The sequence below is a fragment of the Pristis pectinata genome, chromosome 4 (genome assembly GCF_009764475.1).
Source record: "Pristis pectinata isolate sPriPec2 chromosome 4, sPriPec2.1.pri, whole genome shotgun sequence".
Taxonomy (NCBI): domain Eukaryota; kingdom Metazoa; phylum Chordata; class Chondrichthyes; order Rhinopristiformes; family Pristidae; genus Pristis; species Pristis pectinata.
Window position 1 is genome coordinate 35,892,619 of NC_067408.1, and position 21,777 is coordinate 35,914,395.

The 21,777-nt window shown below is 39.0% G+C and overlaps 3 protein-coding genes across 8 annotated transcripts in view; 1 reads left to right on the forward strand and 2 right to left on the reverse strand.

Moving 5' to 3' along the window:
• The window catches only part of LOC127569390 (ADP-ribosylation factor-like protein 9), a 25,034-nt gene extending 22,970 nt beyond the window's left edge, over positions 1 to 2,064 (reverse strand). Inside the window, exon 1 of the mRNA XM_052013990.1 lies at positions 1,952 to 2,064. Coding sequence (XP_051869950.1) covers positions 1,952 to 1,996 — 45 coding nt within the window. The 5' untranslated portion in view covers positions 1,997 to 2,064. The remainder of the gene's footprint in view (positions 1 to 1,951) is intronic.
• Positions 104 to 11,963, forward strand: kiaa1191 (KIAA1191 ortholog). Of its 5 annotated transcripts, none has more exons than XM_052013989.1 (8): positions 104 to 703; positions 1,219 to 1,307; positions 1,590 to 1,777; positions 3,863 to 3,986; positions 6,831 to 6,955; positions 8,013 to 8,119; positions 9,264 to 9,406; positions 11,231 to 11,963. In XM_052013989.1, the coding sequence occupies exons 2-8, from the start codon at positions 1,280 to 1,282 to the stop codon at positions 11,443 to 11,445; spliced, it is 930 nt and encodes a 309-aa protein (XP_051869949.1). In that variant the 5' UTR covers positions 104 to 703; positions 1,219 to 1,279; the 3' UTR covers positions 11,446 to 11,963. The 5 variants fall into 5 exon arrangements, with proteins under 5 accessions (XP_051869949.1, XP_051869948.1, XP_051869947.1 ...); XM_052013988.1 differs by having other exon boundaries at positions 104 to 668; positions 1,216 to 1,307; XM_052013987.1 differs by having other exon boundaries at positions 104 to 668.
• Positions 11,964 to 18,258: 6,295 nt separating this feature from the next.
• Positions 18,259 to 21,777, reverse strand: part of simc1 (SUMO interacting motifs containing 1) — a 47,621-nt gene continuing 44,102 nt past the window's right edge. For both annotated transcript variants that reach the window (XM_052014999.1, XM_052014998.1), the window contains exon 10: positions 18,259 to 20,870. In XM_052014999.1, coding sequence (XP_051870959.1) covers positions 20,647 to 20,870 — 224 coding nt within the window. In that variant the 3' untranslated portion in view covers positions 18,259 to 20,646. The remainder of the gene's footprint in view (positions 20,871 to 21,777) is intronic.

Consider the following 21,777-nt stretch of genomic DNA (forward strand, 5'->3'; position numbering starts at 1 on the left):
TCTAAATAGTCAGGGTATCAAGGGATATGGGGATAAGGCTGGCAAATGGGATTAGAATAGTTTTTTTTTCTTTTCTTTTTTTTCCCACCCCATTTCTTTTTCCCTTTTCCTTGGAGCAGACTCGATGGGCCGAATGGCCTGCTTCTGCTCCCTTATCTTGTGATCTTGTGAAATATTTGGAGTAGGTTAATGGCAAAAAGAATCAAAGGGGAGTTGATGGGTGGGTGTTTGCGAGAGCCGCAGGCTGATATGAAGGTGGGAATGCATTGGTAACAGTGATATCCAATCCGCTTCTCCCAGCTGGGGCTCCCGCTGCACCGCATTGTAAACAGGGCTAGTGCGCATGCGCCGAGTCATTCTCTCCCCCGCCACCACTCGTTGCGGTGACGTCACTAGTCGGGATAAGGGGTTTGGGAATATTGGCGACAGTCTCAATGTTTTTCTTCTCCATACCTGCCCTTATTTTTCTCCACTAGCCTTGCGTTCAAGCCTTGAAAGGAAAGGCACCTGATGCCAGCGAAAGCACCGAACTAGTAAAAAAAATCCGTCAACCATGACCCATCCGGCTCATCGTTACCGGAGCCAAATCGCGTTTGCTCAACGTCCGCCGTTTCCATGGTAGTTGGGGGTGCGGACCTCAGCCCCCTGCTGATTGGCGACTCGGAGCGGTACGTCACAGCTCGGGGGCTGGCGGCTCGGGGCGGTACGTCACAGCTCGGGGGCTGGTGGGGGGCAGCCGTTCGGCTGCACGGGCCGAGCCGTTAGTTCCCGAGCTGTTCTGGGCAGGCGTGTGGTCGCGGCGCCACCGCCTTCACATTTACACACCCCACCCCCCGAAAACGTGCGGTGCTACTCTCAGCGCGATGGCGGAATCCAGCAGGCCCTGAAGCCCGGTTTGTTTGTTGCAGCTGGCGGCGATGCTTCAGTGCCATCGGCTCTTTTCCGGTGCCATCCCGCACCGTGCTGCCCGGCTGCCCTAGGACCTGCGCTTCGGCCGCTCAGCTCGAGTAAGTCCATCTTCGTTACTCCCGGCCCGCTGTCCGCGTCTCCCGGGCGAGTGCAGAGCTGAGGGGCGCAGTGCAGACGGCCCCCCGCCCGCCCTTCTCCTGGCGGCTTGCATTTACCACGTCTGCTCCGAAGAACAGGGGTGTACGCATACTGTTCCTTTCCACTCAGAGAGGAGGGATTTAATGCTTCCACCTTTCTCTGTCCCAGCAGGTGGAGAAATCTGAAGCCTTTCCTGCAGTTTCGTCAAGTGGACCTAACTATATGAGTTATCATGGCTTCAGATGAACACAACGTGCCTGGTAATTTAGGATCGCTTCTGTTCTCACTTTCGTGCTTTAAAAGACAAACTAAATTCCTCCTGTTCTTGTATGTAGTTGCCATCGCAGATTATTTGCGTTTTGAAACTTGTTTTCGCTTTTCTAAAGTAATGTAGTTTCAAATATTTAATTGTTTTCAAAAATGCAACTTTGTTTGTGCAGTAAGGCGTGCCGTTATTAATCAGTAATGCGTGTAATCTGGGCACATTGCCGTTGGAACTGGCACGTAAATAAAATTAAATATAGCTTCCGTGTACATTGCAGCAATCGAACATTCCTCCGGCTTGCTAGAAAAGATGTCCTTGCCGATTGGGATGCACCGTAGGGCATTCAGTTACGATGATGCCTTAGAAGATTTGTCACCAATGACTCCTCCACCTTCTGATATGGGAAGCAATATTTTGTGGAAGCAACCAGTTATTCCTGAGCGGAAATACCAACAATTGTCTATGGTATATTTATATTTTGTTTACATCTACAATTTGTATCTAATTCTACAAAATAACAACTTTGCAATTAATGATTTGCACGTATGGATAATGGATAGGGAATTATGAAAATTATCTTTTTACACATGGCTTAATTGCTTTAGTTTCTCATTTAATACTAGGTATGAATTTACTTACATTGATTACTGTTGAAGTTCCGGTGGTGTCAGATGCTAATGTCATCCAGTGGTTTAGAGTCAGGATTGGATTTCACTTTGGACTTATAGTACGTAGCAAACTGAACACAGTCTATTTAAAACCAACTTAATAACGTTTAAAACCAACAGTAAATTGAATTGGGTAACTATTCCTAATTAAACTGAATTGACTTATTGAGTGAATTGACTGTTGTATGGGACTTACCAATCACACCTGCAGTAACACAAGATGTGGTTGATTAGAATTCTCAGTCCCCTCTATTCTGCCAATTATCTGTTGTAATATGTAATTCTGAATGCTTGGTAGCATTGTTATTAAATATATGTATCTCCTGAAACCCTAAAAACTGTTATGTGGACTAGAGGCTTGGTGTTTCTTAAAGGTAACAGCAGAACAGTGGTCTCCCAACCTAGGGTGCATGACCCTCTTGTGGGCCAGAGTGAGCTCATAAGGCTTCAATAATGTTGAGGTAATTTTGTTATAAAGCTCACAAAAAACTAAAAAATAAATTCTGAAACACATATACCAGGCACTTTGGCTGTCCTGACCCTAGAACTCCTGGCATTCCCCAGGAATCCCCAGTTTCTTGTTAATGGCCCAAGATGTCGTTGTGTGTTTGTAGAGTGGGTGCATATTTTGCCAAGTGTGAACAAAAGGGACATTCATAGAAAAAAGTGTGGGAACTATTTCTGTAGACAGCAGCTACTATGATATTGCTTCATTGGCTATGTTGTATTTTGATTTGTTCTGAGATCATGACAAATGATAGGTTTAATCTTTTAGGTTGAATATTAATTTCACAAGGTTGATACTTAAGTGATCTTCAAAAGTGATTTACAAACTTTTACAGTCCTTCAGAACTGTGCAGTAATTAGGACATAGAAGAAAGTCATTCGTTCCATCATGCTTGTACTGGCTCATATTTAAAGCAATTCCATCATTCCCATTTTCCTGCTGTTGCTGCCCCATAGCCCTGTAAATTATAGTTCAGGATATTAGTCTTCAATACTAGATCTTTAATTACTATGCTAGAAGAAAATCCCTGTTATTTTGCTTATTTGCTCAATCTATCTGTCAACAGCTTAAATATAACTCAATTAACTTACATTAACATTAATTTCCTATTAGATTAGGGAAACAATTGAGAGAATTATTTTTATTTAATCAGTGAAGTATCTGGTACAACAATGCAATAATTTGTGCAATGAATATCATAAAATAGCTGTACAAAAGTATACCAGTCAGATATAGTTTTAGAAGTGTTCTATGGTTACAATTAACATGATGTAAATGCTGATATTTGTGTTATAAAAATTTTCAAAAATACCTGTGGGTGCAGACTTCTTGATCAGTAAAAAAAAAGAATTGCACTGGCCAAGATTTTTCAGTCTGCAATGAAGTCATGGTGTTTGCTCAAAAAATTTTCAATAATCTGTGTACCAGACCTTTCCAATATCTTGATGCCATCTGCTGTTGTATCTTCTGCCAGAGGGTAATGAATCTCTGCCTCTGTGGTGGTGGCTGCATCATTAAATATATTTAAGGTGGAGAAAGGTAAATATTTGAAAGAGCAAGGAATTGAGGGTTGTGGAAAACTAGCACAGTTGAGGCCAGCATAAATCAGCCATGATCATATTGAATGGCAGGGCAAATCAGATTCCCAACTATCTCAACTTCTTGTCAATTACACAGGAGAAAGCTGCAATAGCATGCCTTGCAGATGAGCTGACAGTATTTTCTGGATTTCTGTATTTAACTGGGATTCTGTTTTTAACTGTACTCTGATTATTAGCATTGGATGCTGATGGGCTCTATTATTTCAACGTAACTTCTGGGCTACTGATTCTGTATTAAGAGAAATAGTTCATTTTGTGTTGTATTTTATTGTAGATGGAAGATGGAGAAAATGGTGTTCCATCTTCAGTAGTTGCTCCATCATCAGGTGTAAACATAAGCAAAGTTCATGTGGTGAAAGCCAAAGCAACGTCTGTCATTATGAAGTCGCTTATGACACGTAAGGCATTTTAAATCACTGTGCTGATTGTAAACCTTAATTTCTTAGTGAAGATCTTGAGGAAACTACTTCAGGATGATGCTTCTGCCAGTTTGATAGTTTTATTTATTTCACTTGATATCAAATTCATTCCTTCCAACCATCTTGTCTTCAAACGGTTATGCAGTCCTGAAGTATGATTATTGAATTGATTGTTTCAACTTTTGGTTAAATTGCTGATTCCAGCCTTTTGCCATTTATTGCCGTTCCTTGATGCTGATTTACCTACTCACTTGCTCCATTAGCTTTGCCAATCTGTCAATTTCCCTGATCCTTGTACAAGGTCATTGTTGTTTCAAGACTTGTATCATTGTAACTCTTGGTGATAACTTCTAATTTCTGCTTCCACAATTTTTTGTTTAGGGTTTTCTAATGCTCCACCATTCACTTATTTGGTTTGCCACGTGCATTTACATTGATCATAACTGGCCCATCTCTAACTTTTAATAGTCATGACTGCATTTGACATTGTATTACCTTCTCTCTATTGTTCTGCAAGTACACCAGTTACTTCCATAACCTTGGTTTCACAACACTGGTCAAATGTATGTGGTGTTTGAAAAGCTTGTTGGTTCACTGTCAGATCTGGCTTGATTTGCAGTTGTTGTCTTTCACTGACTGAATCTTACTTTAATAATTTGGATTTATTATAAGGTCTTTAACATGCGATCACTTCTAAACATGCTTGTCAAATACAATTTGAAAAACAAAAAAATTGCAAATGCTGGAAATCTGAAACAAAAGTTGAAAATACTGGAATTGTTCAGGAGATTAGGCAGCACCTGTGGAAAGAAACAGTTTCTGTCTGTTGACCTTTCATCACATCTTTTAATTCCAGTTTTAACCAAAAAAGAGAGGTGATCAAGAGCTTAATCAATGAGGTAGGATTTTGGATATAGAGAAAGAAGGAGAGAGGGGTTTACAGGTTCAATTCCAAAGCTTGGGGATTTGAAAAACAAGAATGAAAATATTAAGAGCAAGGCTAGGCAGTGGCTATTGGTGTGATTAGCAAACTGGACCATGCAAATTAAAGTAATAAAAACAATACTGGAAACACTCAGATCAGGCAACATCTGTGGAAAGAAAAACAGAATGAATAACTCAAATTGAAGACCCTTTGTCCAAAGACCAAAAGAGTCTTTGATCAGAAACAGAGGCTTTCCACAGATGCTGCAGGTTGAGGCAGGAGTGGAAACACTGTTAAGTTGGTGAGATGTTCTGGGGGTGAGATGATTGTCCTCCAGCAACCAAAACCATCTTCCATTGAGCAAAATATGATTTCAGCCAATGGAAAATTTTCTTTCTATTTTACTTGGTCACCCTGATGCTTCTGATGGTCAGGCCCTGCCTTGACGATGGGGGCAACCGCTCCCTTCTTAGCTCTTGCGTCCATGTTTGGGTCTAAAGATTTATTGAGGTCTGGAGTCTAGTGACACTTTTACAATTTAAGCTGAATGTCAGTAAGCATTATTGACCAATTGGTGCCACTTGGTAGCACTTTCAACCTTCTATTTCTCTGCTGATTGATTGCAGTGTGATGATAGCTGGATTTGATCTATCCTGTTGTTTATGGACAAGTTTCTACTTTGTTGAATAACTGGCAATGTTAAAACTGTACTGGAATAACTTGATTTAAGGTGTGACCAGTTCTGAAGCATGTATTTAGTGCCACAGTAAGGATGCTGTCTTGTCCCTTTGGCTTTGCCTTGATGTCCCATGGAGTGGATCAAGTTGACTTAAGATTTGTTCCATTATCTAGAGCACTTCTAAGATGCTGAGGTGGATCTTCTACCTGAAGATGGTTGCAAATGCTTAAGTCTAGTGTCTTGTATTCATGTGCAGGGGCCTGCCATTATTGGTCATGGAGCAGCCTCCTTTTATCTATTTAATTGTCCATTGTGTTTCACAATTAGCTGTCACAGGATTGCAGAGCTTTGATCTGATTCATTGGTTTAGCAGTTGTTTAGCTCGGTCTACAGTGAGCTCTCTTCTATTTAGCAGGTAATTCAGTGGTAAAGACCTGCTAAAACTTCCTGAATAGTGTGAACTTCTGGTAGATTATAATTAAGGTTTCTGCAATATTCCATTAATGGAAATCTGAGATGGAAACCATCTGGTCCTGGGAATTTGTTACTCTGTAGTGGCATTCAATATTTTTTGCTATTATTTTGTTTGTGTTCCCTGTACCTGATTCGATATTAATTTTCTCTGGATGTGTAGTTGTTATTGATGCAAAGCAATCATGTAATTTTGTTTCTGATTTCTTTATTTTCATTTAGTTATCAGTTAATGATTCAAGAGATCCATATTGCACTCTTATCCTAATTATCCAGATTTTTTATGATTGTGATGTCCTTTACAAGTTTCTCCTTGTATATTACAGAACAACAATCGACATAAAGAGCTGATATTTAATACATATTTGCCCTTTGATATACTGAAACTGGTTAAATTGTATGTAATTCATGCTATTTTGTCATCTTTTGTTGTCATTTGTATCTCAGTTCTGTTTTCAAAGGCCTTTTCAAGCTCTCACTTAGTTCTACATGTTTAATGCTCTACTTTTTTTAAAAAAAATTTGTAATTTCCCCTGGAGACTTCATTTGAAGTTGAGTGCTTTCTTAAATGAAAATTGTTGGAAATGTTCAATTTAAATAGTTTTGGTATATTTGAAGGGAAATGTGTATTAAGTATCAGCTCTCTGTTAATTGTTCTGCAATATGCACTGATCATTCTTGATTCCTCTTTGTTGGTTGGTAAAGTATTAACATTTCTGATGTATTTAATTTTATGTTTGATTACCAGAGCAGACGCAGGAAAGTATACAACGGTTTGAGAAGCAGGCAGGTCTAACAGATGCTGGTTACCAACCACACAAGGGCCTAGTTGCAGAAGAGGCCAGTTATCACCGTGTAGGCGAGGCATTACAGGTAACAATGGGGCACTTTTACATTTATAAATCAGATGAACTGCAAGTATGGTAATGTATGATACAGATTAAACCTCCCCATTATGAGCAAAACCATCCACACTAAAGGATGATTTGGTGATTAGTCTTCTAGTACTTTTGCTTAAAAGCTATGTTGAAACCAGTAATCTCAGTTATGGTAGGACTGGACTTGGATAGCAAAAAGAGAATACTTTTTTCATCTCTGTATTTATCTCTATATCGATACTGAGGGTATTTACAGAAATAAAATCTGTCTCATGTAGAACTTGAAATAATTGACAGAAGTTGGTCTTGGTCAGTGTTGTAAGTGGTAAGTTATCAACCGTTTTCTTTTTGTCATTTTACATTTTTGAGCCAATATACGAAGTGATAGACTATTCAAGCACAAATGAATCTTAAATTTTATCCTTGTTAGATGTTTAAATTTGGAGTATTAAAGCATTAAACCTGAAGTAGTGTGCAAGTTTAATCTTATTACCTTTTTCAAAACAAGGATGTGCTTACCATGGAGGGAATGCAACAGAGGTTCAACAGACAGATTCCTGGGATTGTGGAGCTGTTGTATCAGGAGAGAGTGTGTGGATTAGGCTTGTATTCACTCTAGAAGAATAAGAGGAAAGATCTGACAGGCTGATTATATCTAAGAAGGGGATAGATCTTTAGACACAAAAGGCTTCAAGAGATGGGGAGAGAAGATGGAAAATGGAATTGAGAAGATGGATCAGCCATGAACATTTTGAAGGGCAGATAGTCTTGAAGGGCCAAATGGACAACATCTGTGTTCTTTTCAGTATTTTTGCATTTTTCAGCAAGCTTTCAGGCTAATTATCTAAAACAGTAACACTACTTACTCTTAACCTTTTGCCTTAAATTTATAATCCATTCCTTTTGCTAATTTCATTTAACCCGGGGAAGACAATAAAACTTTCTGGACTGCAAGTCATTCACCATCTTTATTAAATGAGCTTTGTGTACTAGCTAGATTACACCTCTTCATTGTCTCCTTGAGTATTTGTTTGTGATTTGTGATTCTTCAGAAATTCAAAGCACAGAGTGTGGACCTAAGTAAAGAAGATAAGCAGATATCCTCCACTCAGTCGTCTCCCTGCGGATCTCCACAATCTTCACCAATGCCAAATCGCAGGTATAGAAAGTAGTTGTAGAAACTGAAATAGAGTATCTGTTCATTCAGTTAACATAAAATAGCTACAGCCATTATCAAACACTACTTTAAAAAACCTGCCTGAAACGAAATAGTTCTACTGTTTGGACCTTGGATTACTCTACAGTGATGATCAATGGCATGCAAGAAACTGCTCATCCTTCGTAGAGATGAAATTGTTAAAGTTGTTAGCAGTGATGAAAGATTTTGGTTGGGATGGACTCCATCATTTAACTTGCTGTACAGTAGTTAGGAATGTGAGTCATTGTTAGGGTGGAGCTAAATCAATACTTTTCAGGTTTAGGTTATTGGCAACTTAATGACTGAGGGTGAAAAAAAAAATTGAGTTCATTTAGTAAGTTCTTCAACATAATGCACAACAATCTTTTAGCTTGAAGTTGTACATTTCTATGACTGAAATATATACAGTATATATTTCAGGTGCATAGGTATTTATAGTCCCTGGATAGGATTACTTAAGGTTTTCATGGCCTAAAAATTCTATTGAATAGTGCAACATCTTAAAAATATTTTAAGATCTGTATTTGGGCATTTTTATGTAAAATTGTCACACCCACATATTTTGTTTTATCCACCTGTGCAAGGGAAATGCTAGTGACCCCAGATGTGGTATGAAACTTACTTTGATATCCTCTGTAAAATTCTACCATGCATAGTGCAGGCCTTGAACATTGAAATAAGTCCTAAACATAGGGTTGAGGACAGGTTTGCTATTACGTTAAATGGGTCAGTCTGTGGTGTTACCTGGGCTACTTCTGGGGATTCTGAGACGGTGATCTTATGCCAGATAGGTCCTCCTTTAAACTTTCTTTGTTAATGACCCATCAACTCATACTCTCCCCAAATCCCTGTCCATTCTCCTGCAATCTCTATAACAGAGCAAAAGTCTTTGTGTGTGTGTGTTTGTGCACGTGGAACTGCAAGGCTTTGAACTTCATGCCTAATATTGGAGCTAAGGGGCCTTCCACCAAAGTGTGCAGAGAACTTTCTTAACCTATGTTTTTACAAACAGTGCAATAACTTTAGGTTTATTGTTTATTTGAATTAATTATATTGTGTTAGAGGAGAAGAAATATTTTTATTGCTTTTGTGGTGATGGTTTCAGATTGTTGTTTGGCCATGGAGCATCTTCTGATTTGAGCAGTAGAAGTCTTGAAGGAGATTCCACCACATTAGTTAGTGAAACAACTACCACTGAAAAATGGAAGCCTTTCATGCGTTCACAGAATTACAGAGGAATTGAACCAGGTAGGAAAAGCATTAAAATTCATTTATTAAGTACTGATTAAATCCATGTATCAAGTGCAGTTCTGTTGGTAGCACGCTTGCTTTTGAATCAGAAGCTGTTGGTTTGAAATCCAATTCCAGACTCATAAGCACATAAATTTCTGTGCTACACTTACAGGTGATTATGACAGGCGCACTCACAACATTGAAGAGGTATGTAGATGAGTACTTGGAGCTGCCAGGGCATAGAGGGCTACAGACCAAGTGCTCATGAATGAGATAGGTATAGAATGTACTTGATGGTCAATGTGGACATGGTGGACCAAAGGGCATATTTCTGTGTTTTATGACTCTATGTTCTTTAACCTCCTAATTTATTTATTGAAGAAAGAATGGACATGAAAATTAAAGTTCCTTGACAACATTGAGGTGTCCTTTAAAAATCCATTCCTTTATCAGTATAATCTGTTATTTGTTCAAGTCTAATACTTTTCTTTATAGCCTTCATAACCCTTCAGTTAAGAATTCCAAAGATTCACTATCTGGGTGAAACTTTTTTTTCTCCTCTCAATTCTAAATGGCTGATTGTCTTATTTTGAGGCTGTGACCTCTGGTTCTAGACATCTCATTCAGAGGAAACATCATCTACCCTGTTAAGCACTGTAAGAGTTTTGTTTGTTTCAATGAGCTAACCATTCGAGCTTCTAAATTCTAGGGAATATTGATCAGTCTGCTTAACCTTTCCTCATCAGACAATCCGATCACATGAATCTGTACACAGTATTCCTGCTGCAGTCTCACCAGTCTCACCAGTCCCCTATACAATTCCAGTAGGCCATCGTTGCATTTGAATCCTCTTGCAGTAAAGGCTACCATGTTGTTTGTGTTTCTAATTGCTTGCTGCGCCTGCACATTACCTTTCAGTGATTTGTGTGCAAGGACATCCAGGTTCCTCCGAACACCAAGACATTTCAATCTCTCATCATTTAAAAAAAAAACTTTTCTTTCTTTTTCTGCCAATGGGTGACCTCACATCTTTACACCTTGTAGTCTAGCTGCCACACATTGCCCATTTACTTAGCCTGTCTAAATCCTCAGGAAGCTTCTCTGCATCTTACAATCTACACTGCCACCTTATCTAATCTGCTAGTTATATCCTGAAAGATTCCATTGGGATTGTCAAACATAACTTCCCTTGCATAAATCTATGCTGACTCAGCTGCCCAATCCTGTTATTATTTTCTCAGTAACCTATTACCACTTAGTGGAAAATATAGTTACAAAAAAGAAAATTAAACATATTCAATCAAAACATTTTCTTTGGACATGTTGGTATATAAAAGCTCCCAGTAAAGTAGCAGAATTGAGGAATGCAGTTTTTTAATCACATTTTATAGATTTTATCATCACTATCTAAAAATTAGAGCCCACCAAATCTGCGTCGACCATCAAGCATCCATCTGCTTAAATCCTATACTATCCCTTTTTTTTATTCTCCCCTCATTCCCATCAATTTGCTCAGATTCCACCACTCCTACATACTAGAGGCAAATTATAGTGGCCAGTTAACATACTGACCCCCATCCCCATCATGGGTTGTGGGAGGAAACCAGAGCATTTGGAAGAAACCCTGCTGTCACAGGAGAACACACAAACTGCATGTAGTCAGCACTGGAGACGAGGACTGAACCCAGTTGCTGAAGCTCTGAGGTGCAACTCGAGTAGCTGAAACGAAGTGAAAGGGGGAAGATTATTATTTTAATTAACAGTTGTAGGATTAAAAAAAATTGTTAAATTCATTAATTGCCAACATTTGATGCTAACACACAGGTTATTTCTCCGCAGGTGGTTTTGCCATTCAGAAGTACAAAGGCATGCAAAAACCATCACCAATGGACATCATGCGTACTCAGGGGACTGTTGCTAAAATTGCAGAAGATCATGCAAATTTAAACCCACCCAAAATGGATCTAACCATATTAGAAAGACACAAACGCTCTGTTCGTAGTCATCATGTAGAACCCAGAGACCTAAATGCTTTTGCTCCTACTGGATTTTAATATAAACTGTAGTTAAGGTGCATCAAATGTGTGCCCTCCATTCAAATGCATTAAGATATTAACTTGCTGGTCATCTTATGACACTTCATTTTGTTGTATCTGACTACATCTACGTGTAGAAATTTTATTTTTAAACTGGGAGAAGAGAGATTTGGAAGGAAAAAGGAATTTGAATTCTGTTGTAGAATTAAAACCAGTATGAAGAACTTGAACCCCACAAATGCTTATTTGCACCAACAAGGATGTACTGAAAATTTCTCTTAATATTTTCAGTTCTCATCAGAAAGAACCTAAGCTTAACGGACTACCAAAGCCCAAGTTTTGACATACAATGCATGCTGAGGTTTCTGGTTATCCGAACTTAGAAGTTAGTAACTTAAAATGGTATTACAGCATAATGCACTTGTTTGTGTGAGGTAGAGAGAGAGAGAGACACTAATAGGATAACAGTGTTTACTAATGTTGCCTGTGCGTATCTATCTAATGTTAAATAAACATGAATATAATTTTGTGACTTACTTCATGCTACTTTTTCTATTTTCTTTTTGAATCAATAATTTGTATATATAAATATTTATAATGGATGGTTAAAATTATTACTGACTGTAACGAAAATATCCGGGAATCAGAGTTCAAATCTCAGTGGAACCTCCAAAAAGGGGCACCTTCTTTGTGCAAATTGGAATCTTCCCTTAGGCTGGGTCGTGACCAGTGTTAAGACACAGACAGAAGGCTGTTGGACACCTGAAGTTCCCTCCGGCGTTATATAGATCAGTTCATTGATTGGTTGATAAGTATTATTTTGCTTCCTTCTGTATTTTGTTAAGTATTATTCTTCCTTTCTGTATTTTATTCTTTATATAGCTCCAATAAAGTAGTTTCTATAACCTTTAACACATATATAATACATCCGTTGTTTGCAAATACCTCTTGCTGGTGAATCAGAAAAGAACAAGGTACGAACTTTAAAATATTTTTGTTACAAAATTGGTGTCTACAGGATTCAGCACAATGTTTTGCAAACAACAGGACGTACTCACAGGTGGGACTGAGTTTAGGGTACCGGGGTGGACGGGCAACATCCACTGTTTCGGAGCAGTGACCAACATATTGTCTGCGTGTTGCTCTTCCACGTGTTGGAGAGCCAAGATGGAAAGCAGTAGTGGTGACATCCCGGGTATAATTGCCACTCTGTTAAATAAGGTAGGGTTTCCCAAACAGGAGAGTAAGGATGTGGCTTAATGGATCTTGCTGTGCACCTTGAAAAAGGAGGATGATGCGACAGGCAGCAGAGCAACGAATGGCCACCCTCACTGGGGAAGGTGGTAACCCTAGAACAACAAAGTGTCACCTTAACTGAATTGGCTAAGTCAGCCCACGAATGGGCCCAACAAAACTGAAACTCAGCAAACCACCCTAGCATGTAAACTGATTAAAGCATACCAAGAAGATTGGGCAAAGCTGATGAATCAGGATCTGATCTCATCAGAATAAGGGCATGAATGGCCAAGGGTTCAGACCCCGACAGCTGGAATGTATGGTAATATATGGTATGACCCCGACACTAGGCACAATGATGGTCCTGAGGGTCTTCCGCTGAGGTATGAGCAGGGTTTTACACGAGAACATGATAGTACAGACCCACCCAGTAACAATCCATAATCATAAGACTACAACAACCCTGGGAGGCGCGGTGGATGACACCAGAGGATAGAGTGACTAGGGCGTGAAAGGCTGAGGAAAAGGGGGCCATGCTGGATAAATATGTGCAAAAGATTGGAGAGAGACATGGTTAACTTGGCTGTAGGATATGGGTATTGGCATGGTGCCTCTCTCCATGGAGGAGACCAATGACTTTCTCATTGTCAGATTCTCAATGCTTCCTTCCCACCTCTACTATTTTAATGTAACAAATTGCATCTCGATCCAGTCTTGTCCCATTATCATTGCCTTTTTGCCTTTTCACAATAATCCTTTAGTTGTTCAATCCTTTTTCTCTGTCCTCATTCATCTCCTATCTACATCTCCAGATCAGATACAATTAAGATAAGATTTTAATGCAATTAAGAAATTACATTGACCTATTTCAGCAATGATGCTTCATTGATGATATTATCTGACCAGCAATAGCCTTTACATAAAACTGGAATTGAGCTGAAATTGATAAACAAATCACACATGGGGCATGAATCTGATCTGGCTGATCGTTCTGTGGCGAGCAGATGAGTGTCAGTGGGAAAAATACCGTTTTCTACTGGCAGTCAGTATAAAAATTGATAGGGCTGTTGTAACTGCACATTAGTTAATTTAAACAGAGTATAGCAGTGTATGTACTGCTCTTGCTTGATTAATGCAACTTTGACCTAAAAGGCAATCAAAATGAAACTGGACAAGTTCCTCACTGACTTCAATTTGAAAGGTTGGTGTATTTGTCATAGTCACTACGATAATATTTTTTCTCTTAAGGTTCATTCATTAATAAATCTATTATTGAAGACACTAAAGACTGCAGATTCTGTAATCTGGAGCAAGAAACAAGGAACTCAGCAGGTCAGGCAGTATCTCTGGAGGCAGAGGGATGGTGGACATCAATTATTGAAGGTTGGTTTACATTTACCATTCTAAAAATTACATTTTGGCCACAATGTTCAGGAAGTCTTAATATATTGTTATTGTATGTATATAGGTTATATGTGCAGGTTTATACAAGCCACTGCCATCTTCACTGACTGACCTTCAAAAGTCCAAGTCTCTTTTCTGTTTTTTCTCTATTCATCTATTCTGTTTAAGTCCAAATGTTATTTATATTTGGTCCCTGATGAACTTCAGACTCTTAAAAGCAATGATCAAATTAGACTGTATGGAATCTGTGAAAGATAATTGGTCATTATTTATGGAACACTCAGACTTTACAGTTTTATGGGATGGTGCACAAACCTGAAACAAGCAAACAGAAATCAGGAAGCAACGTGGAACCTCTGTAGAAATTGGATCAAGTTTGTTGAATCCCTATTGAGGAAGCTGACCTCAGGACAGCAGTGATGTGTAATGTTCCCTTTCCATCCGTTAGGGAATAGAGAGCTGTAGAGGGTATAGTTAATAATAGGAACCATTGATAGAACCAAGAAACAGCCTTTAATCTACTTCTACATAGAACAGTAAAGCACTGGACAGGCCATTTGGCCCACGATATTATGCCGATCTTGATGCCAATTTATACTAAATGTCCTCCTCCTGTGTATCATCTATATCCCTCCAATCCCTTCACATTTATGTGTCTATCTAAAAGCCTCTTAAAACTCCACCAGACTAGCTGCTTCCACTACTACCTGCGGTAACCCATCCCAGGCACCTACCACTCTGTTTAAAAAAAAAAGCTTGCCTGTCATGTCACCCTTAAGCTTTCCCCCTTTAACTTTAAAAGCATGTCATCTTGCTGTTTGACATTTCTACCCTGGGGAAAAGACTCTGGCTGTCTATCCTATCTGTGCCTCTCATAATTTTAAAAACATGTCTCCCCTCAGTGTCTGATGCTCTAGAGAGAATAACACAAATTTGTCCAACCTTTCCTTATAGCTCATACCCTCTAATCCAGGCAGCATCCTGGTAAACATCTTCTGCACACTTTCACAGTCTCCACATTCTTCCTGTAATGGGGCAACCAGAACGGCACACAATACTCCCAGGTGTGATCTGACTAAAGTTTTATAGAGCTGCAACATGACTTCCTTTCTCTTATATTCAACCCCCCTACCAATGAAGGCAAGCAAACCCATAGGCCGCCTTTGCCACCTTATCCACTTGCGTAGCCACTTTCAGTGAACTATGGACTTGGACCCCAGGATCCCTCTGTACCTTAATGCTATTAAGTGGCCTACCATTAACTGTATACTTTCTCCTTTCATTTGACCTCCCAAAGTGCAACACCTCACACTTGCCCAGATTAAACTCCATCTGCCACTTCTCTGCCCATATCTGTAACTGATCTCTATCCTGCTGTATTCTTTGACAGTCCTCTACTCTGTCCTCAATGCCACCAATCTTCGTGTCATCTACAAACTTGCTAATCCACCCATCTACATTTTTATCCAAGTCATTGATATATATCTCAAATAACAGAGGTCCCACCACTGATCCTTGCAGTACACCACAGATCACAGACGACCAGCCAGAATAACAGCCTTCCATCCGTACTTTGTCTTCTATGGGCAAGCCAGTTCAGAATCCAAACTTTCAATTCACCCTGGATCTCATTCATCTTTATTTTTTCAATCAACCTACCATGAGGTACCTTATCAAATGCCTTACTAACATGTAGATAACGTCTGCTGCCTTGCCCTCATCAAGCACCCTTGTCACCTCTTCAAAAAAAAACTCAAGTTTGTAAGGCATGTCCTGCCCCGCACAAAGCCATGCTGACTCTCCCTCAGCAGGCCATGCCTTTCCAAATGTGCATAAATCCTATCCCTCAGTATCCTCTCCAATAGCTTACCTACCACTGACGTGAGGCTCACTGGCCTATAATTACCTAGATTATCCCTCCTTGAACAAAGGAACAACATTTGCTACTCTCTAGTCCTCTGGGACCTTGCCTGTTGCTAGTGAGGACACAAAGAACCTTGTCAAAGCCCCAGCGATCTTCTCACTTGCTTCTTTCACTATAATGGGATATATGCCGTCAGGCCCTGGGGATTTAGTCACCTTAATGCTTTCCAGAACAGTACTACCTCCTCCCTAATCTCAAAATGTCCCAGTGCATTAGCATGCCCCACTCTGTTTTCACTATCCTCCAATTCCTTCTCCATGGTAAATAGCAATGCAAACCACTCATTTAATACCCCTCCAGTTCAGATGCAAACCATCTTGTTTGTACAGGTCCCACCTGCCCTGGAAGAGAGCCCAATGATCCATAAATCTGAAGCTCTCCTTCCTGCATCACCTCCTTAGCCACGTATTGAACTGAACTATATGTCTATTTCTCACCTCGCTAGCACGTGGCATGGGTTGTAATCCTGAGATTATAACCCTGAAAGTCCTGCTTTTTAACTTTCTACGTAGCTCCCTAAAATCACTTTGCAGGACCTCATCTCTGCTCCTGCTGATGTCATATGGACCATGACCTCTGGCTGCTTACCCTCCTTTCTCAGAATGTTCTGTACCTGCTGCGAGACATCCTGGCACCAGGGAGGCAACACACCATCCTGGAGTCTCAATTGTAGCTACGGAAACGCCTATCTGCGCCCCTGACTATCGAGTCCATTATCACTATTGCTCTGACTTCACCTTTCCCTTCTATTGAATATATACTGAGAGGCAGTGATTAGTCTTGAGATCACAAACCCAGATACACTGATTAGAGATACCCATGGAATACTATGGTTTGTCAGATGAATACTGTTATGATATCAATCGGCCTGAAAACAGACCATTCAGGACACCAGATGAGAAAATCCCACACTCTAGGCCCCAGATATGTGAACACTTTAGATCTAATAGGATTCTAGTGTACCATTAAAGCACAATTCATTTCAGGAAATTTGTAAATTAGCACTTATTAACCTCTGGATTCCATTTACATTTAACTATAGTTTGGTTTTATAGAGTTTTGCTTTCTTCTTGTTTTTCTTTATACAGCAGAGCCTTAGCTATTCTGCACAAAAACTGGCTGCTGGAAATTAAACAATGGAACTCTGGTTGTGTACTTTATGTACTGAGCAGTGCTAACCAGTGCCATACCTTCCAGTCTCCCCATTAGAACATTTCATCAACAAGGGGAGTCAAAGGTTATGGGGAGAGAGCGGAAAAAAGGTATTGAGGTCAAGATTCGATCAGCCATGATCTCACTGAATGGTGAAGCAGGCTCAAGAGACCGATTGATCTACTCCTGTTCCTTCTTATGTAAAATGTGGTAGGAAAAATTAATTTAAAAAATACCAAGGCCTACAAATGCTGTCGAACAGATTGCACAACAGAATTTTACCTTGTGTGCAGGTCACAGTTTGAAACGCCCAGTAGACCATACATCAAATTTACATCTTAAGTTAATCAGCATATGAGACATAACTAATGTCACATGCACCATTCTTATTGTGTATACTCAGTTACAAACATTCTGTACCTCTATCAGTGGAGCAGGTGTTTTAGCTGGAAGGTTAAGATCTGCCTGTCTGTTGGAAAAAGGGACCTTCCCACCCTGTTTACCACCAGCAGGTACTAGGATATGTCAACTTTTGTCAAGGTAAATTCTTCCTTTGCATCTATCCTGAGTGATCACCCCCATCCTCTCAACCATATTATCCATGCAACTTGAATCTCCTCTCACTGATCTTCTCCCCAGTATCCTGACACTTTCTTCCCTCAAACTCTGTCTCCTCTCTTGCTAATCTCTTTTTAAAAAAAACAATCTTTTTCCAAGCACCCCCAGCTTTCTTCACTCCTCTCAATCTTTCCTCTTGATCTTCTCCTAGCATCCCACCTCAACAAGATCCTCTTCCTGAATCCCTGATGATCTCCAAGCTAATCTACCCTTGCTCAGCACTATGATCTTTTCCCCCACCAATCTTTCAGCTCAAAACCTATTGGCTTCCCATTTCTATCCATATTATTTACATTCTCAGGTACAATGGGAGACAGTATTGTCTTTGGAGCTTTGTGAGTTGTTATTCAAGCAAGGCCCATTTTACAAACACCTCAAACAATGGATTAGGAATCTTGAGGGGTTGAATATTGATTCCTCACATCCTTGTATCACACTGGGAAGGGCCTCCTGCCTCTGAAAATTTTTCTTTTAAAACAATAGTTTCCAGTCCCAAGTGCTTTTATTTTGTTCAGCTTTATTTTCTTCTCTTTTCCAACCATTGTTTGACCATCAACTCTACAGTGCAGTGAGGGAACACAATGACAAACAACTTGTGTAATTAACTTTTGAAACATCGGTGGGGTACTACTGCAAATAAATTATTTGTATTGTTGCTTTAACAATCCTGAAATAGATGAACTTTGGCTTTGTAAATTAGTTACCTTGTTAAAAAGCTTTTGTCAGGATAGTGGATATATAGCGTATACGTCCCTTTCACCTCAGAGTCCTGGTTATGAATCTTGTTCAGATTGATGTAATGAAAATGTTTATCTATTGTCTGCAAACCCCAACGTAAATTAGTCAATGAATCAAACAGCATGGGGTGATCTAATCTATTTTCCCATTGAAACAGTTAGTCAATTAGGTCTTTTCTCATTGTCTGCTGAATCTGAAATGATTAGTTTTAACCCAGTTACATTGGCCTTAATTTATTATAGAATTGTCTCCAGATGTCCATGGATGGCTGTCACTTGATTCCTTTACTAATGTTCATTTTTAATGCTACCTTTATTAAACCATCAAAGACGACAAAATCACAGCTCACTGGCAGCAGGATCTGGGGCAACACAGATGAGCTGAACTGTCAACTTTGGGCTTGGATTGGAATGTGACAGTTATCTTTGGATCCCTGCAAAATAGAAAGTTTAGAACAAGTGATTGTCTAAAGTTTAGATAAAAAGCTCTCAGTAATCTCCCATCCCTTTCCTTGTGCTCCAATGGTACCTGGATCAGTCCCTCAATTAACATGTGTCCTCCAGTAGTGCCAAATGACAAATGAACATCAGTGACAGTTCAAACCAATTATCACACACAGCTAACAAGCTCATTTTACATCCAACATCTGGATTATTATCAGCAGCATTTCAGGTGACTTATGAAACTGTCTAAGATTAATACATGCTACTGACAATGAATAGCCTAAAACTAAAACTGGTGGTCATATGTTTAGGGTGAAAGGTGAAATATTTAAAGGGGAATCTGAGGGAGAACTACTTCACTCAGAGGGTGGTGCGAGAGTGGAATGAGCTGCCAGCGGAAGTGGTGGATGCAGGTTCAATTGTAACATTTAAGAGAAATTTGGATATGTATGGAGGGCTATGGACCAGGTGCAGTTAGATGGGACTAGGCAGAAAACCAGGCTGGCATGGACTAGAAGGACAAAGGCCTGCTTCTGTGCTGTAGTGCTCTGTAACTCTATATACAACCTTACATCATTAACAGGTATATCTATTACATTAAAAAGATATGAGAAATACATTATTCAGCATTTTAGTATTCAATGAATAACAAAGAAGCTCTTAATTCATTTATGTTCAGCTAAATCAAAAATGTTATAGTGCAATGTTATCCTACAGTAGAATCTTCATTATTTGCCATTGTAGGGGTTCCACCTTCCCTTGCATACAACAGAAATTGGTGGATGAATAACATTCTCCATATTTTAGTTTTACCTACATCAATACTTGTGTACAGTGGCTTGAATATAAGCAATATTATGAAGTTATTGACTATGATGAAAACAACCATGAAGAGTGGCATAAAACAAAGCAAGAGCGATTGTTGTTTCATGCAAAGCCTTCGTGTTGCATAAAATTCTATTGGACAATGAATATTCCACTGTACACAAGTTTATAAACTTGTAGAGCTATCTCACAAAAGTTAATTTGAAAAAGAGACATGGAGGTGGAAAATCAATAAATCACTTCTAAATTCATAAATTTAGACAATATATATGCAGCAGGTACACAATTTCAACTGCCTCAAACTTTAAAATAAAATTCTTCCTTTAAAAAAGTACAGAGAAACTCTTTGAGATACAGAAATAATTATCATTTGAGTCAAACAGAAAACCATTAATCCAAAGCACCAAAAGGTGCATGATATGTAATAAACACCACTGTTTGAACTCAGATCAACCCTGAATTTGTGTGTTCAGACCAAATAGATCACACAAAAACAAAAGACCACCATCTCCCACATACAAATTCCATTTCAATACATTGGAGAAACCTGAAAATAACCGACATTTTGTATGTCAACTGGATTTTAGAATCCAGAGGGAAAAATCCACTAAGGCAAAACAGATTTGATCACAGTCTTTCGATTCTGAATTAGGAATACAGTTCAAGGTTAAAATAATAAAACCACAGTAGTTTTTTTTAATAATATATTTGACTACTGTATCATTGGGAGAAATCTTAATGCTATGTTTTAAAAATATGTTAAAGAATTGAGATCCAAAATTCCAGTGCATCACTTTGTGCAGGGAGTGATAGTTTGTTGAAAGCAAATCACAGTTTATATTGTATATAGAATGCTCCTCTTAAACTAAATGTAAAAAATTATGTTCCAGTCGCTGCACAAAGCAGTAGATCCTTCAGTAGACTGATCTGCTCTTCTAATTGTGGATTCAGTGGTCTTCCCAAATCACTGAATACTCTGCTGTAGAATTCCTCCATATCTTTCAGAACTTCTTTCTCAGTGATCACATCATGTGTTGTGAGCATTGGAGGTGTGTCAGCAAGAACATATTTCACCCGTTCTGTGATTGAAAGCCTCAGGCGACCTAAGGAACATATTCAAGATGTATTATAGGAATACTTTAATAGACAGATACTCAAGCAAGCAACAATGGAAAATAAATACTAATGTCAAATGCTAGTTTATTCTGGATACTCATTGCCACCTACTACCTCTTCAATATGGAACTATGTCCACAAAGCCTTGAAATGAAATTAGAATAACATGGAAGAATCATATATAACATACCAAAACATCGATTGTAGTCTGAAATTATTCAAGGTACAATCAACATTCCACATTCCTTTATTCTCAGATATCATCAAACACGTCAATGGAAAAATAATAACTGAACCAATTTAGTTTCCTTTGCCGCTTCCTTAACACTTAAAGTTCAATGAACAAAGTTACAGAAAGAAGACTTTTCCATGGAGAAGGTACTTTTTTGATGTTTTTATCTAAATAAGCATGATACAAAATAATCCAAGAGGGTTTTGGATCAAGAACCTGCTGCTTCACGGTATAGTTATGGCAACTAGCACAAACATTTTTATGAGGAAGCTAGATAATTACATGAGAGGGAAGGAAATATACTCTTGATCAAGAGAAGTTTATTCTCAGTTACTCACTGGATTATAAGTACCTTATATTTGCGGACCATAGTTCTCATCTCCTCTGGAAGTAGAATATTTTCCCTATGTCCACCCTTTCAAACCATTTCATAACCCTAAAGGCTTTAATTACATCATCCCCAGTCTTGGCTGATTGCCTCCAAATCCCAGTGATGGAATCTGAGCATCATACTTGGAAGTTATTGCACTCTGCAGTCGCTTTATTTTTTTACATGAAAAACAAGACATTTGTTTCACACATTCAAAAAAGAGCCTAAAATCTAGCTCTGACCTATATAATAAAGATGAAGAAGTTCAATGTAAAATATTATGTTAAGCTAT